General features: G+C 32.8%; 1 protein-coding gene across 8 annotated transcripts in view; it reads left to right on the top strand.

The window, feature by feature from the left end:
* Nucleotides 1-19,784, top strand: part of LOC101745869 (vascular endothelial growth factor receptor 1) — a 34,057-nt gene that overhangs the window by 8,775 nt on the left and 5,498 nt on the right. For 2 of the 8 annotated variants that reach the window (XM_062671823.1, XM_012691843.4), the window contains exons 2-20: nucleotides 4,817-5,158; nucleotides 5,240-5,352; nucleotides 5,663-5,822; nucleotides 6,670-6,809; nucleotides 7,573-7,741; nucleotides 8,472-8,589; nucleotides 8,820-8,998; nucleotides 9,691-9,830; nucleotides 10,183-10,471; nucleotides 11,412-11,558; nucleotides 11,926-12,050; nucleotides 12,164-12,344; nucleotides 12,433-12,675; nucleotides 12,991-13,215; nucleotides 13,699-13,855; nucleotides 15,016-15,107; nucleotides 17,089-17,240; nucleotides 18,629-18,751; nucleotides 19,433-19,602. In XM_062671823.1, the coding sequence (XP_062527807.1) occupies nucleotides 4,817-5,158; nucleotides 5,240-5,352; nucleotides 5,663-5,822; nucleotides 6,670-6,809; nucleotides 7,573-7,741; nucleotides 8,472-8,589; nucleotides 8,820-8,998; nucleotides 9,691-9,830; nucleotides 10,183-10,471; nucleotides 11,412-11,558; nucleotides 11,926-12,050; nucleotides 12,164-12,344; nucleotides 12,433-12,675; nucleotides 12,991-13,215; nucleotides 13,699-13,855; nucleotides 15,016-15,107; nucleotides 17,089-17,240; nucleotides 18,629-18,751; nucleotides 19,433-19,602 (3,265 nt within the window). Of the gene's footprint in view, nucleotides 1-4,548; nucleotides 4,697-4,816; nucleotides 5,159-5,239; nucleotides 5,353-5,662; nucleotides 5,827-6,110; nucleotides 6,244-6,669; nucleotides 6,810-7,572; nucleotides 7,742-8,471; nucleotides 8,590-8,819; nucleotides 8,999-9,690; nucleotides 9,831-10,182; nucleotides 10,472-11,411; nucleotides 11,559-11,925; nucleotides 12,051-12,163; nucleotides 12,345-12,432; nucleotides 12,676-12,990; nucleotides 13,216-13,698; nucleotides 13,856-15,015; nucleotides 15,108-17,088; nucleotides 17,241-18,628; nucleotides 18,752-19,432; nucleotides 19,603-19,784 lie in introns of those variants that run through there. The other 6 variants (XM_004927990.5, XM_062671826.1, XM_062671822.1 and 3 more) reach the window with 5 other exon arrangements.

Raw genomic sequence — 19,784 nt, 5'->3', positions numbered from 1 at the left:
CTGATAATAATCTTCATTCAATTGGACATCGGCTCTTCTGTACGTTAAACTTTAATGCATTCTTAGTAGTAAACTGAAAAGCATATAGATGTTAGATTTGTTGTAATCAACAGAATAGATTATAACTTAACTCAACTCTATTATTTATTTTCAAGATTTTCAAAATTAGGCTTTAACAATGGACTTATCGAATACGTGGAACAGAGCTTAATTTGATAGTGCTATCAACTCGGAAATCCTTAGCAAGCTTGATTACGGAGTTATAAAGCTTATTAAAATTTGTTAATTTAGGAAATACGCCGTTTGTTTTAAAATATTTTCAATGTATTATTCAGGTGCTTAATACTTAAAAGTATGGTCTAAATAATGAATTAGTTTTTTATGTAGCAAGACTGTTACTATTAAGGTTTACTTTCATTGTTATTTTTACGTCCATTGAAACTTCATTAAAATAAGTTCCTGCATAGCCCAGATTATTAGACAAAAGTTTAAATATCTAGTAATAAATCGTTAATAATGTTCACAAGTCACAAGACATTGTATAAGTATTTGGCTCGTCGGATTACGTATAAAAACACACGCACACAATCATGCCCAACTCGATAGAAGGTCAATTGTAATGATTAAAAATTAAACTACGATTAAATTGGACATTAAAATTAGAAATTCACATGATATTAAAAGTGCATAATTTCGTTAAAAATAAATTTAATAAGTGTGTATAGTAAGTAGCAGGTCTGTTGACAATTTTTTTTGCTGTGTAAGTTTTGTCGGAAAACAAAATTAAATTATTAACAAAGTTTTTTAATTTAAATCTGATCATAAATAAGAAAATCATTCGTGTTATATTTTTGTTATGATAAATATGACTAAAGATTAACACCATTTTTGCGTCGGCTCTGGTTTTCTGTACAAATAAATATTAGATAGTACATCTTAAGCTTTTAAAATAAATCACAAAGATTATACAAAACCAAGAATTCTGTGAGAATTTAGTTAAAAATTGCAACATACTTTGATCATGTTTTAGAAAGGGAATTAGGAAGAAACAAGGTTGCAACAAAATTAATAAGGTCTAAAGGAAATTTCAGCAATATAATGAGTCTTAACGAATCATCTGAAGGCTTTATCAATACTGTTTAATGTATATCCGTGCTAATTTTTCATAGACATCGTCATAAAGTGATGTCTAAGGAGACAGAATAGTGATCGTACGACGCCATAAAAAATGAATAAAATTTACATTCATAAGAGTTAATTACATTTTTGACTTTATCAGTTTATTACATTATCTGCATTTTGAAGTCATAATTGTTTGCGATTTAATCTCGTAACAGTTCAATATTTCATCAATTTAGTTATTCCGGTATAATAGAAATTGGAAATCTATAAAGAAACTTGTCATTCATCTTAATCATTAAGTCATTAAAATTAATTATTTTTAAGAAATTTTAGATCATTTGTAATTGCGGGTCTTAGTTGCTTTCGAGCCATATGTAATTCGTGTGGCGTGTAAATAATTACATCGTGTATGCGGTTTTTTTTTAATTACCCTTGTAGGCAGAACAGCATACGGCCCACCTGATGGTGAGGGGTTGCCGTTGCTCATAGACAATCAGAAATACCAACGGCACAGCCAAGACGCTGCCATTAGGCGGTTGCTGAAAAATGGTTCCGAATGATGCGAAGCGATCCGCAAGTAGGAATGTTGTTGACGGCGTGCTGAAGTTAGAAAACACAACCTGAATTAGAGAATACAAAACTCGAGATGCACCTGGTGTTTTCTAAGGGTTCATCACGGTGTTTCTGGCGGCGAAGAGAAGTTGGCACCTAACCATGTTAATTGATACAAGCCTACTATGGTGCGATAGTTGCGAATTAATATAGATTTAAAAAAAATTGCTAGCGTCGCGTTGCCTTTTTAGAAGCGAAGATTATCGAGGGGTGTTCGAAATACAAAGCTATATTTTCTTTGAATCTGATTTTAATTCTTAGGGCTTTAAGGGGATTAATTGGATTCCAAAGAGGCGGCGTCATAAGCGTACAAACTCAAATTCAAAACTTTGTTCGATATAAGATGGCGCTTATCTAGTAATAGTGACCAAATCTTCTGTTTCAATGACGAGAAAAAAAACCCAAACTCAGGTCAATGACATTAAGTGACGAAGTAAATAACACAAAAAACAAAAACTTGCTTCATTTATCTCGAACATTATATTTATCTGTGTACTGTAATATCACAAGTATTCAAGATATGTATTAGATACCGTTTGTTACGTTATTTTTATGATCTGTTTATATGCTATCAATATCTATGAACAGTTTGGTAAGCCGAACGAACCATAACTACCCAGTTAACGTAATCGTTTCGCGTGACCAACCGATATTGGCCGAGAACTTCCCTTATTCGAGTCGAGATTTATTGCTCTCATCAAACTGGAATAAGTTTTGACGGTTAACCGGCCGCATTGCTAGTTTTTCGTATTAAGTTGTGGCGGGTAGCCATCATACAAAGCAAGATAATTGACAGATGCCTGAATCTCGCTTACGACATTTTCAAGATAAAGCGCATATATACAAGTTCCGAACAACAACATTCGGACCGTCGGTCTACCGAGCAATATCATCCGCTCGGTGGAAGATCTTCCCTTTGTCGTTAATCAGCTCCAAAATGTTTTACGGATCAGGAATAACACATTTTTTAATGCATCATCAAACAAATAAACTACGAAAATCAATCAATCGAAAAACCTGAGGTGCGCGACAAGAAGGGCCCAGTTCCGTTGAAATTCTGTAAAATAAGTTTCTACTGGTGCTGGCCGCAGTTTTTAAAATCCGCATTTCGGAAACGTAAAAATTCTTAACCAATCTATATCTATTCTTTGCGACAGTGCTATGTAATATTTAAATGCTAAATTTAGACAATTGGGCTACGGTCATTCCATTAATATCTAAAAAAATGCAAAAAAAAAAACTGGAACCAGTAAGGCACAGTAATCTGGCCCAAAATTACGATTTCCTGTGTTATAGGAACCACAGACTAATATGTATATATACGTTTAAACATATAGATAGATAATAATCACCCAGGCAAAAAGAAAATGAGCTCACGGCCTACCTGATTTTTAGTGGTTACCTGAGCCTTTAGACATCACACGTGAATACTTCACCTTTAAAAATGAGGACGAAATCTCACCATCGTATTATAGCGCTGTCCCACTCTTCAAACCGATTTACGGTCTTTACGGTCAATATACTAGGTTGGTAGGTACTTACCTGAGGAGATTCACAAGACACCCTACCACGAAAGTAAGTTTCTTGGTTTATAACGCTTTCACGTCTTAACAACTCAATCGGTGATCGTGCCATTTCAATGTTGTTAGGTGTACAGAAAAATACATAAGAAGTCGCGGTTCAAAGCTGGCAATCTAATAATACTCGTACTATATAGTTAATTTGTTAAAAATTCACAGTTTGTTACAATTGGTTAACACTTGGTTTTGGAAGAAAATAACTGAAATACACTATATATACACTTGATGATATTTTAATATTTAAAAACTTGCCATAAGCAGTGCTACTGTTTCGGTTTTTTTTGTTCTAAGTAATAAAATATTAGTGCGCAAGTTTATACTTTAACTATTGGTCGCCCAGGCATCGTCCGGGTGAATCGGGAAATCGTGCTAAAATTTCATTACAGTTCAAGATTATGCTTCATTTAAAAATGACGAATTTTTAACACCTAAGTCAGATTGTTTCAGTGTAGCACTGCTCTTGATAGGGCTAACTAGTGGCTAGTGTTAGCAATTCTCTCAGATTGAGTCCGTATGTCTACCTACCGGTCCGCACAAAGTGGAATAGCCTCTTAAGACTATTAACGATTAGGTATTAGATTAGGTAGGGAAAAAAAGATGGTGAAATACATTGTTATTTTATATTATACCAGAAAGACGTCACTGCGAACTTAATGTGATGAGACGGCTACCAATTTTGTTGATAAGTGAAACGACGGGATCCTAATCACTTAATTGATCGCCTTATCCAATTTTGATACCATTATTATTAACAGGGAACTGTGTAATACGACGTACATTTTTCGTTCTCCTGGTAAGATTAATTTTCCGAATGTTGACCGCGCCTTTGTCACACCCTGTATACGAATTCTGCTAATTAATAGTGTTACTGTCGATCGACGTAGTTAGGTGTCTTGTCCTATATTGACGGACTCTAACGCACTGAAGTGAATTTTGGTAATTCTATGTCAGGATGTTTTGATTTTTTTTCCCAAAGTACCATCTTATCACTTAAGTCTTGGTCATCATTCCCGTGTTTATTCGTATCATTATCATATCCAAAAATATAAGTTTTACGCAAACATTATCGTTGGTTAATATTTAATTTAAGTAGATGGGCATTAGTCTATCGTTTATTCAGTTTATTTTATCCCTTCCACCTCCATGATGATATATTGTTCCATCGATGCGTGAATCGAAACATAAAACTCAACCTTGTTAGGAACAACTGTGTTTATCTTCGTAACATGATTAACTGTTAAACTCTACCTACATGACACGACCCTTCGAACATTGACAAATTGGTTTTTGTATAATTTACGTTATAGAATATGTAAAATATTGATTCCGTCCATTTATAATACATTCAAAACGTTATATAAAAATGAGTGTTCTATGTTGTAGTCTGTATCTATATTTTATGTTAGGGAAAATAATTGGCTAGCTAAATTATCTAGTTGATTTTTAAGTTGAATTTGAGTTGAACTTTCAACTTAAAAATAACAAATGGTTGTCGTTTCCAGATTTTCACCCCAATGGCCCAAAAATAACTCCATGTAGGAGTGAATTTATATTGCACAAGGGACAAAATTTTTCACTCACATGCAGAGGAAAAAACCCGCTTGAATTCAAACAACAAGAAACACCGGAAGAATTACCTAAAAACAAACCAATAAAAACGATGAGACAGACATCCGATTCCGAGTACCCTTTTGAGACAATTATAAACATATATAACGTCGACGAATACGCTATAGGCTATTATGCATGTTTTGATGATGTAAAAACAAACTTTACCTTAAATAATCTCATAGAAGAGCCGAGAAACACAGAGAACGCTTCTTTTATTTACATTTACGTTGAGGGTGAGAAAATAGTTTTATTACAAAAATTATCAATTAAGTAATGTGAAAAGTTAAATTTCAATGATCCAATGAATATTTTAGGATCAGATAGTCTGATTGCACCGATGAGAGAAATTGTTGTACCAAGAGACTGTTCTAAGATTGTAATAGAATGTAGACCGACAACACCAGACGTCAATGTCACGCTTTCATCGGTATGTATGGATAAATTTTGCAGAAGTCATAATGTGTAAAATCTGTCCGTGACAAAAGAAAAACCAATTCTGTAAATTCATATCAGGAAATATCAAACGGGTGTTACTACAAGAACTCATTTAGTAATTAATTGCTTTGCGTTTTTGCTTTCTCTTTGCATATAATAATTCAATGATAATGCAAAAACTCTTGAGTAGAATGCATGTGAAGTAAATAATACCGCTTGTTGCTGATTGAGTCATTAAAGCATGATAATAATAAATACTTTTCAAATCATGGTGTAATATTTAACAACATTTTAATATTCAGGAAATTCCAGACTATTACTACCCGTCATTTCGATACAGTCCAAAAATTGGTTTTGTACCTGAGAACTCTATGCCCTCAGATGATCAAATCATTAGCTTTGTACTATGCGAATTTGTAAGAGGAGAAACACGGATTGAGAAATATATTTATGTTTCAAAACGTAGGTGAATAGATGCTGTTTGATCCAATCAAAATTATTAGTCACATTCACGAGAAAATTATTTAAAAGTGTTTTTTAAATAGTCGATTTATTTACTCTACGTAATTTAAACATTACTTCGTTTTCTCGTGATGGTGGCACGAATGTTTTTCATTTTTATGATTATTTACGCATCAAAACGACAAACAGTTAGGACAATTAAAAATCATAAAATAGGAAAACATTATACTTACTTCTACGAAATATCAACTAACCACATCTATATTATTTATTGGAAATAATCACTAGCCTACGAGTAGAGAGAATCAAGAATCCATAAAATACTATCCAAAGATTGGATTTGTAATGAGTTCGTGTGGTAGGTCTGGTTTCAATTGCACCGGACAACGTGGAAATCAATCTAAGTGGAAACTCATACGTAGTAAGTAGCGCTACTATCTTGATGTCACCTAACAGGTAGCGAGATGTAATGGTTTTATTCACTGGAATGGTTTAAGTTATCCGTGTTCTGTGTATTACTAGCTTACAGCTTGACTACTTCCTAAATCCTATACTTTTTTTGGTTTCTACATCTGTGTGGTTATTTTGCATGTCAACGTCTGTATATACACTAACAAATTAACACTGCTATACTTCTTTATATTTAAGTTTAGTTTTCTACGTTGTTTTTTTTTACTTTGTTTTCAATTATCCAATTCTTCTGAAAGATGAAGAAATATATGTTATTTTTTTGTGATTTGTTGCTGATGTGTTAGTTTAGACATTTCTTTTTATTAGCATTGTAGTACATGAATACATATGATCAGTGTTCAGGTTGATATCAAATTACCGTATGTGTTCTTTTCAGATATTAAAAAACCTCCAAAACCAAAGGTTGCAGGTGGACATAAACAATTTTTAGAAGGTGAAACATTTACAATACACTGCCGTGTACCAAATGATGGATTAATTAATTTCAAATGGAAGTATCCTCCTGAAGTTACCAATGTGAGTCTAGTACAAACCAAAATACTATGGAAAGATTTACCTATAATGTTTTTACGAATTGAACTTAAAATGTGGAGATAACAAAGCATTAAGATGTTAAGTGACTAATCTCAGAACTGATGAAAGTACATATAAAAAATAATTTAACCACCTCATTGTATAGTTGATTAATTTATAAATTCAAACATTTGTCCGCACGGGTAGGGATCACCGCCCTGTCTATTTCAGTCGTGAAGCAGTAATGCGTTTCGGTTTGAAGGGTGGGGCGGCCGTTGTAACTATATTTGAGACCTTAGAAATCATATCTCAAAGTGGGTGGCGGCACGTTTACGTTATAGATGTCTATGAGTTTCGGTAACTACTTAAAACCAGGTAGGCTGTGCGCTCGTCCACCCATCAATGTAATAAATAAATAAAAAAAAATAAAAAATATTGTTGTACACGTCAAAAAGACTACCGTTTATTACGATGCCTACTTGAAAACATACAACTCAGATTGATGTCTATGGACTCTGGTAGCCTCACCAGTTGGACCGAGAGTTTAATATTAATAGAAAGTGAACAATTATCCATCGCGATACACCTCTAAAGTTCCATTATTCGCATTTGCCAGATTTGACATTCACGAAACTATACGATCGGGTAATTAATTAGTTGACAGTCAATTGGCATTGTATTTATAATTTTTGCTCATGGAAAACTATTTTGCTTTCGATATGCGTGTCTAATTTAAAATTCCAACTTTAAAAATTGCCGTTCACAGGACTCAGTGGAAGTATCTGTGGTCAAGACTGAAGCTACGACTACTGGTTCAATAGTTTATCAGAATATTACTATCCGAAATGCTACCAAGAAACACAATGGAGTATACACCTGCCTTTTAACGAATACTTGTGGAGAGGAGAAAGATGAGTTCAGGAAAATATTTTTAGGTAATATCATTCTTATTTTCTACTAAAAATGGTAGCATATGTAGCCGCTAGCCATAAATCTGAAATTTAAATAAATTAAATAAATATCCAAATATAAAAAAATAAATAGCCAATCTGAAATTTAAATAAATTATCATAATTTATGGTAAAATTAAATTTATGACTTTAATTTTTTTTGTTTTTTGTTTTTTTGTTTTATTGTTTAGTGGGGTGGACTTGCTCAACAACGGCTTCCTCACCCTTCAAACCGAAACGCATGACTGCTTCACGGCAGAAACAGGCGGGGTGATGGTACCTACCCGCGCGGACTCACAAGTGGTGCTACCACCAGTAAATTCTAGTTCTTTCTCGTAATTTCTAGTTTTTAACTGATATTCTATGTTTAAATGCTTCTAAAATAAATTACTTTATAAGTTATTGAAGTATTTAAACCATAGGTATCCGCAAGTTAGTTTGCGTCAGCTGTTGTGGTCGCTTGCAAATCCATTTATACATTAAACCATGTAACAAATCTATAACGCGATTCAGAAATAATGATAACACCATTTATCGAGTAATTAATAAAATCGTTTAGTTTAAATACCCATTCCACTTTACATTCCTGCCTCAAACGCCTTTTGTTTTAAGGTTTAGAACAATAACTACTTGAACACAATTATATCAGCGGTATTGTTTTATAATACAAATCGTGCTTCAGTTTTACATATTTTCATATTAAATTATGTTACAGAAAAACCTTTTTTATCGCTGAGAGATCTAGCGAAAGGTAAACTTATGGGAAATGCAAATAAATCCATTAATATTGTCATTGAGATTGAAGCGTATCCCCCAGTTGAAAGGACACATTTGTGAGTAAAAACATCTATTTCAAATTAAACCATTTTTTCAGATAAAGGTAATTGGGATTTGGTGATATTAATATTAAACATCTTGAAATTGATTTTATTCTTAATATTAAATAGCTAGTAAATAGCTACTCTAAAAATACTGTATTTGCTATGTTGTCAATTGTATATGGAAAAAGTCACAAAGGCCACAAAATAGCGATACTATTTTTATTCTTCGTTTTTTTTTTCAGCTTAAAAAACGATAAATATTTACCATCAAATGATTTGAAATACAACGTAACCACATTAGCTAATGGAGATCCTAAACTTCGTATTAACGATTTGAAACTGACCGACATTGCCAACTATACTTTAGTAGCGGAGAATAAATACTTGACGAAGAATTATACCGTGGATCTTAGAGTTTTCAGTAAGTATCGAAAATAATAATAAAAAACATAAGTTACGGCCTTAGCATTTTTCAGTAAAAAAAGGTCGTTCTCAAGTTCACAACTATAACAATGTACCTACATGTAAATAAACCACTGCGGTCCTTTTCATAATAAGCTATCGGAACTTTATAAGACTGTCGAAATTTGTTATTTATATGGCCTTATTTCATATTGAGGACATCGACGTTATGAAAATACGTTTTCAACAGCGTTTTTTCAGTCGAATATCAAAATAATCTACATAGCCGGGGTCAAACTTTTAAAACTGAAGTGGCCTCAATTATATTGTGAAATCGTTGATGTTTAGTTAATTCGATCATAAACAGTACCGGCTGTAAAGTCAATAAAGTATGTATTGCTATAAACGTTTCAGTTTTTGAAAATCTTCTTATAACAGACTAATAAATAAATAGCACATATGGCCTTACTCATTATGAAGATGACCGCAATTTGCTAGTACCTACAGACCGCCACCCACCTCGAGACATAATGATCGAAGTCTCAATTATATTGTATGTATAACGATTTTCTCACCCTAAAAACCCGTACATATAAATGGACTGCGATAGAAGTAGGCATGTTGGTGGTACCTATCCATACTACTAGTAACTAAGCTCATGTATTTAAATGAATATTGTTCGTTTATGCTTATTTAATTGAAACGTTACAGCAAAACCTGAAGCTAAACTGTTAAATAATAGGATCATTAAACGTCTTGAGAATTCAGAGATGAACTTTGCGTGCAAAGTTACAGGTTATCCTTTACCAGACGTAACCTGGATTTTTTCTAATGACGAGGAGCATGAACTGGTAATAAAACTAATTTTTAATATATACATAAATAGATAGTTAGTTGATCACGAAAAAAGTGTAAATAATAATAGCAGATTGATTTATAATGAACGTTTTAAATTGAATTGTGAGTTACAATTGCAATAATAAGTACACATAGCATGCTATTACTAGTAGTTAATAGTTTTAGACAAGTTAACTGTAATGCTGATGGTATTTTTTATTCCTGATATATTTTGGATTAAAGAAGGAGTAATACTTTAAATTTTAAGTATCCTTCATTTTCGTACGTAATACATTTAAAATTTATAGCTATGATTTATCCGCGTAAATACCGCTGGATTTTGATTCTCAAATTTTAAACTTTCAGTCATCCACGAAATCAGAGCAAGAGTCTTTGTATGCGAAAACGGATTATCTCAAAATATCAGTGCAAGCTTCTGGTGTCATAACTTGTAATGCACACAACTCCAAGGGGGAATATTTTGACAGCAGCACACTTTTAGTTTATGAAATAAACAATGGATTTGGTATATTACAGCCATTAGAAAATTGGTATTCAGAAAAAGACAGTGCCAGAAAGAAATGCTTGGCTTCGGTTTACGATTATGATAATGTTTCTTGGTTGGGAAGCGACGGTAATATATTGGATGACATAGGTGAGAAGATATCAATATTTGAAAAAATTGTGAATGTTTTGAAAGTTAAATAAAAAATAAATATGTGACAAAGTACACAGTTTGGCCACAAATACTGTAAATTTTAATTTTGATTCTGTTATTCTCTTATGCATATTCATATTTTTAGGTTAATCCTGATCTGACCTGTCAAATGTTTTCATCTTAGGCTTCCTTTAAAGGATAACTTCGGGCTTGCGATTCATAAAGGACGTATGGGTCATTATCAAAATTTTGCGTTAACTATACAAAGCTAAATAAGATTGGGTGTATGCTTTGCGTTAGAGAACCTGTTCATATGTCGTTTCATCGGTTCAAATAGATTTTGAGGAAGGCCGAATTCACACTATTGCACGATTTCAGAGTAGATTTCATACTACTAGTAGTATATATAGTAATAGGTGTTCTGGTATCCATGTGAGGGCCTCTTGTGAGCTTAAGTCGATTGTTGCCATATCTCATATCCCTTCCTTAATTTATCTAATTTTTGGGTTCATTAAATTCTTGAGCAAGGATATTTTTGTGGGAAAAAAAAACGAACCCTCAGACACAGCCCACTGAGTTTCTCGCCGGATCTTCTCAGTGAGTCGCGTTTCCGATGCGGTGGTAGATTCTGCGAAGCACGGCTCTTGCTAGGGTTCGTGTTAGCAACGTCGTCAGGTTTGAGCCCCGTGAGCTCACCTACTAGTTAAGGTTCCGCTGAAACAGCCTCTCAAGGCTATCAGCTTAGGTAGGAAAAAAAAAGGGAATAAAATTATAATGTAAGGACGTTAATAGCGTGGAAACATATGGAAGTAGTAGCATAGTTCGATGAGACAGGAAGGAAGACCGTAAGCAATTCTATTCTAGTCTAGTTCTATTCTGTGTCATATGATTCCAAAAAACTATTCTAAATCCTCTATTTTTGTTGATTTGATTTTAGTTGAATATTCAAACAGCACATTTTCGCATATAGCTACGTTAACATTAGATCCGATTTCAATGGAGCACACAGGCACTTACATATGTCGAGGTTTAAGGAAGAACTCCACAGAGGCAGACTTTCAAAATATAACAATAACCGTTGCGGGTTTGTATTATTTTGATTTTACTACGAATCATGTATGTCCCTTATGATCGTTTTAATTTAAAATTAAGGTAATTGATCAGAAACATTTAATCAACTGCTTAATATAATTAGATGATAATGGTGGAAAGCTTCGTTTCATTGTGTCTAGGAGCCCAGGAAATTATTTAAATCCTGATGGAATATAGGGACCTTTGAACATCTAAGTTAACCGTAAAAAAAGCGTTAACTATTTTTAATATAAATAACATATAAAACATAAATATTTATAATAATCAAACGCTTCAGTAGAAACTGATGTTTCTTTTTTAAGTGGTTTTTGGAATTTTAATAACGGAAACAATTTTTCTATGATAAATATTAATTACAGAGTTGTTGGCGCCAATAATCAGAGAACCGGATTCCAATAAAGATGAAGAAGCAATGGAGGGTCGTTCAATACAATTGCATTGTGAAGCTGAAGGTGTTCCTCGACCAACAATCTATTGGTATAAGGTAAGCTAATTTAATATTGTATCTTTATTTCAGGTGCCTTCTATCTTTTACATATATAGATGAAATTTCCAACGTCTCTAAACCATATTGAAGAATACATTCCGTTTTTTTAGGATGACGAACTCATTTCTAATAATTCTGGATACAAATTATTTGTTGACATAGTAAACCACACGATTGTAAATTCGACATTTGAAATTGAAAATATGCAGGAAAAAGACAACGGAATATATGAATGTGTGGCTTTGAATAATGCTAGTGAATTAAGAAGAGCTTACACACTCGTACTTAAAGGTAACAAACAGTTTTCGTAAAGATTTATATTTGGTTTAAAGGGCCGAAACAATTAAATTATTTTAATTTATAACTTTCAAAATTACAGCCGAGAAATCCTACACACCCTATGTTATTGTCACCGCGGTGATTATTTTAGTACTCCTCGGTATGGTGGCGTATCTATTTACGTGGAAATTGAAAAAACAAAGGGAATTGACTAAAGCGGGTCTTTTAAATTTCAAAAGTGGTAATAAGAAATCATTCAATCCCAATTTGGGAATTGATGAACAAGCAGATCTATTACCTTACGATGAAAAATTCGAGTTTCCCCGCGAAAAATTAACATTTGGTGAGTAAATTAGTGAGGAAATCTTGACCAATACTTCCCTATTTACTATGTATACTAATTGTAATAATATGATCAAGATAAGAACAGAGTTAAAAGCCGCTCACTTCATATTTAAGCTCAATAAACATATATTATTTTTATTTATTTGCCAGTAAATTGAAACTGATACATATTTTATTATTTTATCCTGAGTATATCTGTATTGATTTTGGATTGGATTGAATAAATGTGTTTAAGAACAGAGAAAACTATAAAGTTAAAAAAATACTACACAATGAGTACTTGTGAGAAACAGTTGCTTAATGCGTTTTGCAGGGAAGCAATTAGGTGCTGGTGCATTCGGCGTAGTCTATAAAGCCGAAGCTCGTGGTATAATCAATGCTGAAGTAACAACTCCAGTCGCCGTGAAGATGGTGAAAAGAACTGCAGATAACATGTATATCAAAGCCTTAGCATCGGAACTCAAAATAATGGTGCATCTCGGAAAACACGTCAACATCGTGAATTTACTGGGAGCCTGTACGAAACATATTGCAAAGCGTACGTTAACTACATACTTTATAATTTAAGAACCGCCGCCGCCTCGCTTGTATGATTCAGGAGCACGTGCTGAAATCATATTACAACAATGCCTCATTTTTATATTATTTTTACATATTTTTGTTTCTAAAGCATTGATTGATATTGAGTTTCATGATACTTTCACTCTTTAAGGGATATTTTTCTTTCTTTCTTTTCTTTTTGAGTCTTGGTTTATTATTTATAGTTTAAAAAAAAAATACTGGTGATATTTTAAGTCCATACGGTTGATCAGCATCGTCCTATCTATTTCAGCGGTAAAGCTTTTATTTGTTCCAGTTTAATGGGTGGGATACCTCATAAATTAATGATCATATTTTTAACATCGAGCTTAATGTATTTTAGATTCTCAACAGACAATTGCCTCTTGAACAAAACCTATAAGCATAACATGTCATAGGTATATTCGATTGTTCTCAATTGCCGATTTGTTTACATTTACAGGCGAGTTGATAGTTATAGTAGAATATTGCAAATACGGAAACATTCACAACTACATGCAGAAGCACAGAGAAGTGTTTATAGATCAGCTAACTGACAACGCAGAAAAGAATCTCGGGAAAATCAATAAAGGATTCCTCAACAGCGTCGGTACCACGGGGTCTGTATTTCATATATTATTATGTAAATGAGTCAACTTTACAGGAAAAAATAGGGAAGAAAATATCCCTAGTAGGTACCCAATATGCCTTAGAAATATTACTTAAGATTAGAATTAAGGGAAATTAGATAGGATGATAAATGAGAATTTTGCTACTAAGACGAATGATGGGCAAGATGTAACAAGAGGCATGCATCCTTCAAAGATTATCTTCTATATATAAAAATGAATTGCTTTTAGTTAATCTCGCTAAAACTCGAGAACGGCTGGACCGATTTGGTTAATTTTGGTCTTGAATTATTTGTGAAAGTCCAGGGAAGGTTTAAAAGGTAAATAAATATGAAAATGCTCGGAATTATATAAAAACAAACAATTTTGTTTTTCCTTTCATGTGTCCTCCGTCGGTCTTTTGTTTATCGATTGAGGCACTACGAAGTCTGCCGGGTCAGCTAGTAACCGCATCTAATTACTGCATCAAATCTCAATGTATATTTCGTACGGCAACACAGGAAAGTTTAAATTGTAATAAACATGCAACTACATACAGGAAATTTTTAAAAACACGTTTGTTGCTTTATTCCTCCATTCGTCATTCGTTATTATTGTATGTACGCTTTAAAAGTAAATTGTTTTCAATAACCACAACAATATGATGAAAAGTTGACCTGGACTTTGAAAAATATCATTTCAAATCATCATTTTTTTTTTAACACCTTCCAATATTTAAAAATATTGGTAATAAATAAATGAGTTCAATTCATTTCATTTCGTTCGTTTGGAACCAACTGTTCCACCTTTTTTATTTATTTTTATTGCTTAGATGGGTGGACGAACTCACAGCCCACCTGGTGTTAAGTGGTTACCGGAGCTCATAGTGATCTACAACGTAAATGCGCCACCCACCTTGAGATATAAGTTCTAAGGTCTCAGTATAGTTACAACAGCTTCCCCATCCTTCAAACCGAAACGCATTACTGCTTCACGGTAGAAATATTGTTGATTATGTTGATAGATGTTGGTTTTTAAAATCTAATGTTATAATTGTTTTATATATTAAAAATAAAATACACAAACATACTGATACGAAAAAAAAAATATCTTGGTACAGTTTATTTCATATTTTTGGATAAAATTAATTGTTTCTATTTCGTTATTTCCAGAACACATTCGGATTACTTCAGCTCCGGCAACACAAAAGATACTGATCATTCGTTGCTATATTCCGGGAATTCAAAGAGATCTGGTAGGAAAGGTAAAGTTTTAAATCTAACAAAGCTTTTAACATATCGATATTTCACTAGGATTAAGAAAACTATTAAAGAACAACTGTGCAATAAAGCTTACTACTATAAAGTCAATGATTATCTAGAAGATCGCAATGAGTTGCTCGCTCCGGCCATTTCAATATTGCTATAATTGTTACGTTATATTACTCATTGTATAAAATGAGTATTTAAAAAAATCTAATATTAAAAAAAAAAGACATGCCCGCTGAGTTTCTTGCCAGTTCTTCTCAGGACGGAGGCTAGTTTTTGTGAACTGACGGTAGTTCTTTTTGACGTTCAACAAGTATGTACTTTCATTTAGGTTGAATATTTTTTTTATTTATTTGATTTGATTAGATTAAAGAATCTTGATAATAGCCTGACATAGGCTTAGACGAATTCGTGATGGTTAAACAATCGATTGAATTGCAATATGACAATCGAGTCCACGATTATCTTACGCCCTGATTTAACAATCGAGATATTTTTTATTGATTCGTGACCACTTTATGAACTGTCAACCTACTCTCAACTACAATTATTTTCTACCAATTGTTTTGGTTTAGCAACGCCTCGCGATGCTAGTTCAAGATTTTGTAAATGTATAATAACTCACCCCTTATCGTCTCTACTCACCAGCTTAATGTGTTTATGTAATAATACCTATACATAAATAAAATAAACATAATTATAATAAATTAAACATAATAAAATGCAAAACTCTTATTGTTTAACATTAAAATTTATCATAGTTATCCTTATATCGCAGATTTGCAACGGCAACTGTACTGTACTGTATATATATATTATTTATTATATTTCCCGTTTTCCTGAAATCAATGCTATACACGATGCTTTACGATTTGCGGCTAGCAGATTATTTAAAATATATATAGATTATTATCAGTGTTTTTAGTCATTGTTATTATTATCGATGACTTTCATTATATCTGATTATTGTCTGTCAGAGTAGCCTATAAAAATGCGAATTCAATTCTCACTGAAAGGAAACTGAACTTTATTGTAGCTAATTACATATTATTATTTTATTCGTGGAACTGCTTGTCGAGCCATTTGTCATGCTTGTCACCACATACGTCGAATGTTTCCTTAACCTAAAAACGACAGGCTTTATTCATTAAGACGTAAATTACCTAATTAGAAAGTAATATTATTAAATATTAATTAGAAAGTTGTTGAATATTGACAAACAACATTAGAATGGTGGACAGAAAATTATATCCGCTCAAAATATATTTAAAAATACTTAATAATATATAAATCGTTTCTTGTGAGTTTTGTATTATTTTTTGTCGTTAATAATTTTCTTGTAAAAGGTTTACAATGTACATTTAGAAAACGCTTTGAGAAAAATCAATTAATGGCTTTTGATAATTGTAAAATGCGCATTTCAATAATACAGCGTGAATATTTTTAAGATGGCGTGATGCATTTTTTTTTTGTAAACGCAACATTTCATGGTTTTCAAACGTAAACTTAATGTCATGTAGTGTGTGTAATATGGTTTATTTGGCCTATTTCAGTTTCAAATAAGCTATTCAATTTTTATTCTATACCTAATAATAATATGTATTTATTCGAGTTCGAAAGTTAAATGACAGGGTAACAAATAGAAGAAAACAACGCTTTTATATTTTGCTACATTGGAACTTCACCCGGAAAAAGTCTGGAGCAGGATTCTTAATACACAAGTCTTTGGAGGAGGCCTTTACCCAAACCGGGATTTCTTGTTAATTTATGTTTATTTTAATACACGTACTTATATTACTAACATAATTTAAGCTAACTTGCTAACAAAAATCATATTAGTTGTTTAATGTAATATTATAATCCACCTAAGATTGTAAAACAAGAAATAAAAAAGGCTTATTATTATTATTATTATTCGAGTTCTTAGTAGGAACTTAGCTTGAAAATATACTTAATGTGTTTTTTTTCTTATTCCAGTTTCGGAAGGGTACATCCAGCAGGAGTGGCAAACTAAATATGAAGGCGACTACATCTATGAGTGTCACCAGCCACGGCCGCTTACATCAGGTCACCTGCTTGGCTGGGCTTTCCAAATAGCACGAGGAATGGAATATCTTGCTAACAGAAAGGTTAGTTGTACTTCTCTATAGTCATCTATCTATAGTCTATCATCTATCCATCATCATCTATCATCAATCTATGGTCATATTGATATACCGTAAAATGGGGCGATTAGGGACAAATTCCAACTTTATGAGCAATTTTAAGGTAGTTGTTGATGTATATAATGCTAAATCAGGATCAAAATGATTGGGTCTTGGGGGCATCTTTGTTGTCTAATTTAAAATTATGCAACTAGCATTCCAGTTTAAGCAAAAAATGCAAAAATAGGTGTAATCCCTATTTACCCGAAAATTGCGGTTAATTGGGACGAAATGAGAAATTTGCTAGGGTTGGCACTACTTTTATTTTTATATATAGTTTTAATTTATTTATTTATTTAGTTGCACCAACAAAGTGATCATCAATAAAAAAAATTGAAAAACAGACAAAAGTACATGGCAGACATCACCTCAATTATAGGTGCAATCGACAGTGCTGATATTTCTATCTGGGTTAAGAGATAAGGTGTGTCGGTTATTCCATGGATTAATCAGATGAATACCCCCACTCTGAACAAATATTAAATATTTTATTATGTATTATTTAGACATTTTTGTCCACCTTGAGATTTCATTGATCTTGTTACATGTCTCTGCAAAATCGACTTACTTATATTAAATTGCTTATCTATTTCAACTAAAGACTTATTCCCAATTTCGCTTCGAATAAACCAGATTTTTACCAACAAATTAAAAAAATATTGTTATAACTACATAGACAACCCTACAAACCTGTACCTATTTAAACTTAGGTCGTTTCCATTTCAGGTATGCTCATCCCAATTGACCCCTTTTTCGTTGTTATTTGTACCTAAGACGTCCCCAATATCCCCAAAAACAACAGATTTTTACATGTATTTTTATTTAATCAAATACATTAAAACCAATAACAACTGAGACTTACCTTTAATATATACGCTGGTTCAAACACTAAATAACGTTTATAAATCATAGTCGTCTTCTATTATTATCAAATAAATAAAAGAGAGCAAAGTTTCTAGCACTAAAATAATTACCACCACAGGAAGTTAATTTGAAACGCGATTTTTCATAAGTTAGCAGGTATTATCATGCATATTCAGAGTTGTTTTGTGAACTTTCAACATTCTACTATTAAACTACAAAAAATGGAAGATTTTGCAACGAATATAAAAATTTAATTGAGCGTCGAAAGATTTTCCCGGTTTTTTCCCGATTCGCCTTTCAATCCCTAATCGCCCCATTTTACCGGTACTTAGTTTATAGTCTGTCCAATAATTGACAATACAATTGTATACGGCTGACATTTTAAAATAGGTTTAAATTCTAATTAACTTGTGCACAATATCGCTATCATAAATATTGTAATATTTCAGGTTCTTCATGGAGATTTGGCGGCAAGAAATGTTTTGTTAGCCGATGATAACGTAGTCAAGATATGTGACTTCGGACTCGCAAGAAGTATGTACAATAACGAAGAATATCAAAAGAAGGAAAACGTAAGTTATTCTCTACCTTTTAAATATACTGCTTATTCGCTGTGATTTGAATTCACACACTTATAGAAAAACTCTTAAGCAATTGAATTATAAGCTTGATTTATAATAAATATATATGTTTATTTATTTATTGCTTAGATGGTGGACGAGCTCACAGCCCACCTGGTGTTAAGTGGTTACTGAAGCCCATAGACTTCTACATCGTAAATGCACCATCCACCTTGAGATATGAGTTCTAAGGTCTCAGTATAGTTACAACTGCCCCACCCTTCAAACCGAAACGCATTACTGCTTCACGGCAGAAATAGGCAGAGTGGTGGTACCTACCCGTGCGGACTCAAGAGGTCCTACCACCAGTAATTACGCAAATTATAGTTTTGCGGTTTTGATTTTTATTATACGATGTTATGCCTTCATCGTGGAAGTTGTGGAAGTGAACATTTGTTAGGTACGTATTTCATTACAAAAATTGGTACCCGCCTGCGGGATTCGAACACCGGTGCATCGCTAGATACGAATGCACCGGACGTCTTATCCTTTAGGCAACGGCGACTTCAAAATAGTGCTTGCCCATTTAAATATTTTGTTGTAACTATTTAAAGTTCTTTTCAAAATATAATAATGATAATTTTAAATGCTAATTTATAAGAAATTAACTTAAATTTTGACGTATTTTTCCAGAGCCCTCTACCGGTGAAATGGTTAGCCATCGAATGTATGGTTGACAGGATATTTTCGACCCAATCCGATGTTTGGTCCTACGGAATCGTGCTTTGGGAGATGTTTTCTTTAGCAAAGACTCCGTACCCTAACATAAGTCCCACTGACTTACTGCGTTGGCTCTCTGATGGGTAAAGTTTTCTCAAGCAATTTTTAATATTTTTATGGATTCTTTGACACTTCGTCATTCGCATCGAATAAAGTACGAATTAAGTTATTCAAAATCAAACGGATACAAATTAAGGAGAAGGGAAAAGGAAAGGGCCGTCTAGGTGAAGCTCAATAACCATTGTTGTTGTACATGTTTATATGG

The sequence above is a fragment of the Bombyx mori genome, chromosome 13 (genome assembly GCF_030269925.1).
Source record: "Bombyx mori chromosome 13, ASM3026992v2".
In the NCBI taxonomy this organism is placed as follows: domain Eukaryota; kingdom Metazoa; phylum Arthropoda; class Insecta; order Lepidoptera; family Bombycidae; genus Bombyx; species Bombyx mori.
Note: the sequence above shows the minus strand (reverse complement) of the source record. Positions and strands in the feature narration are given on the sequence as shown.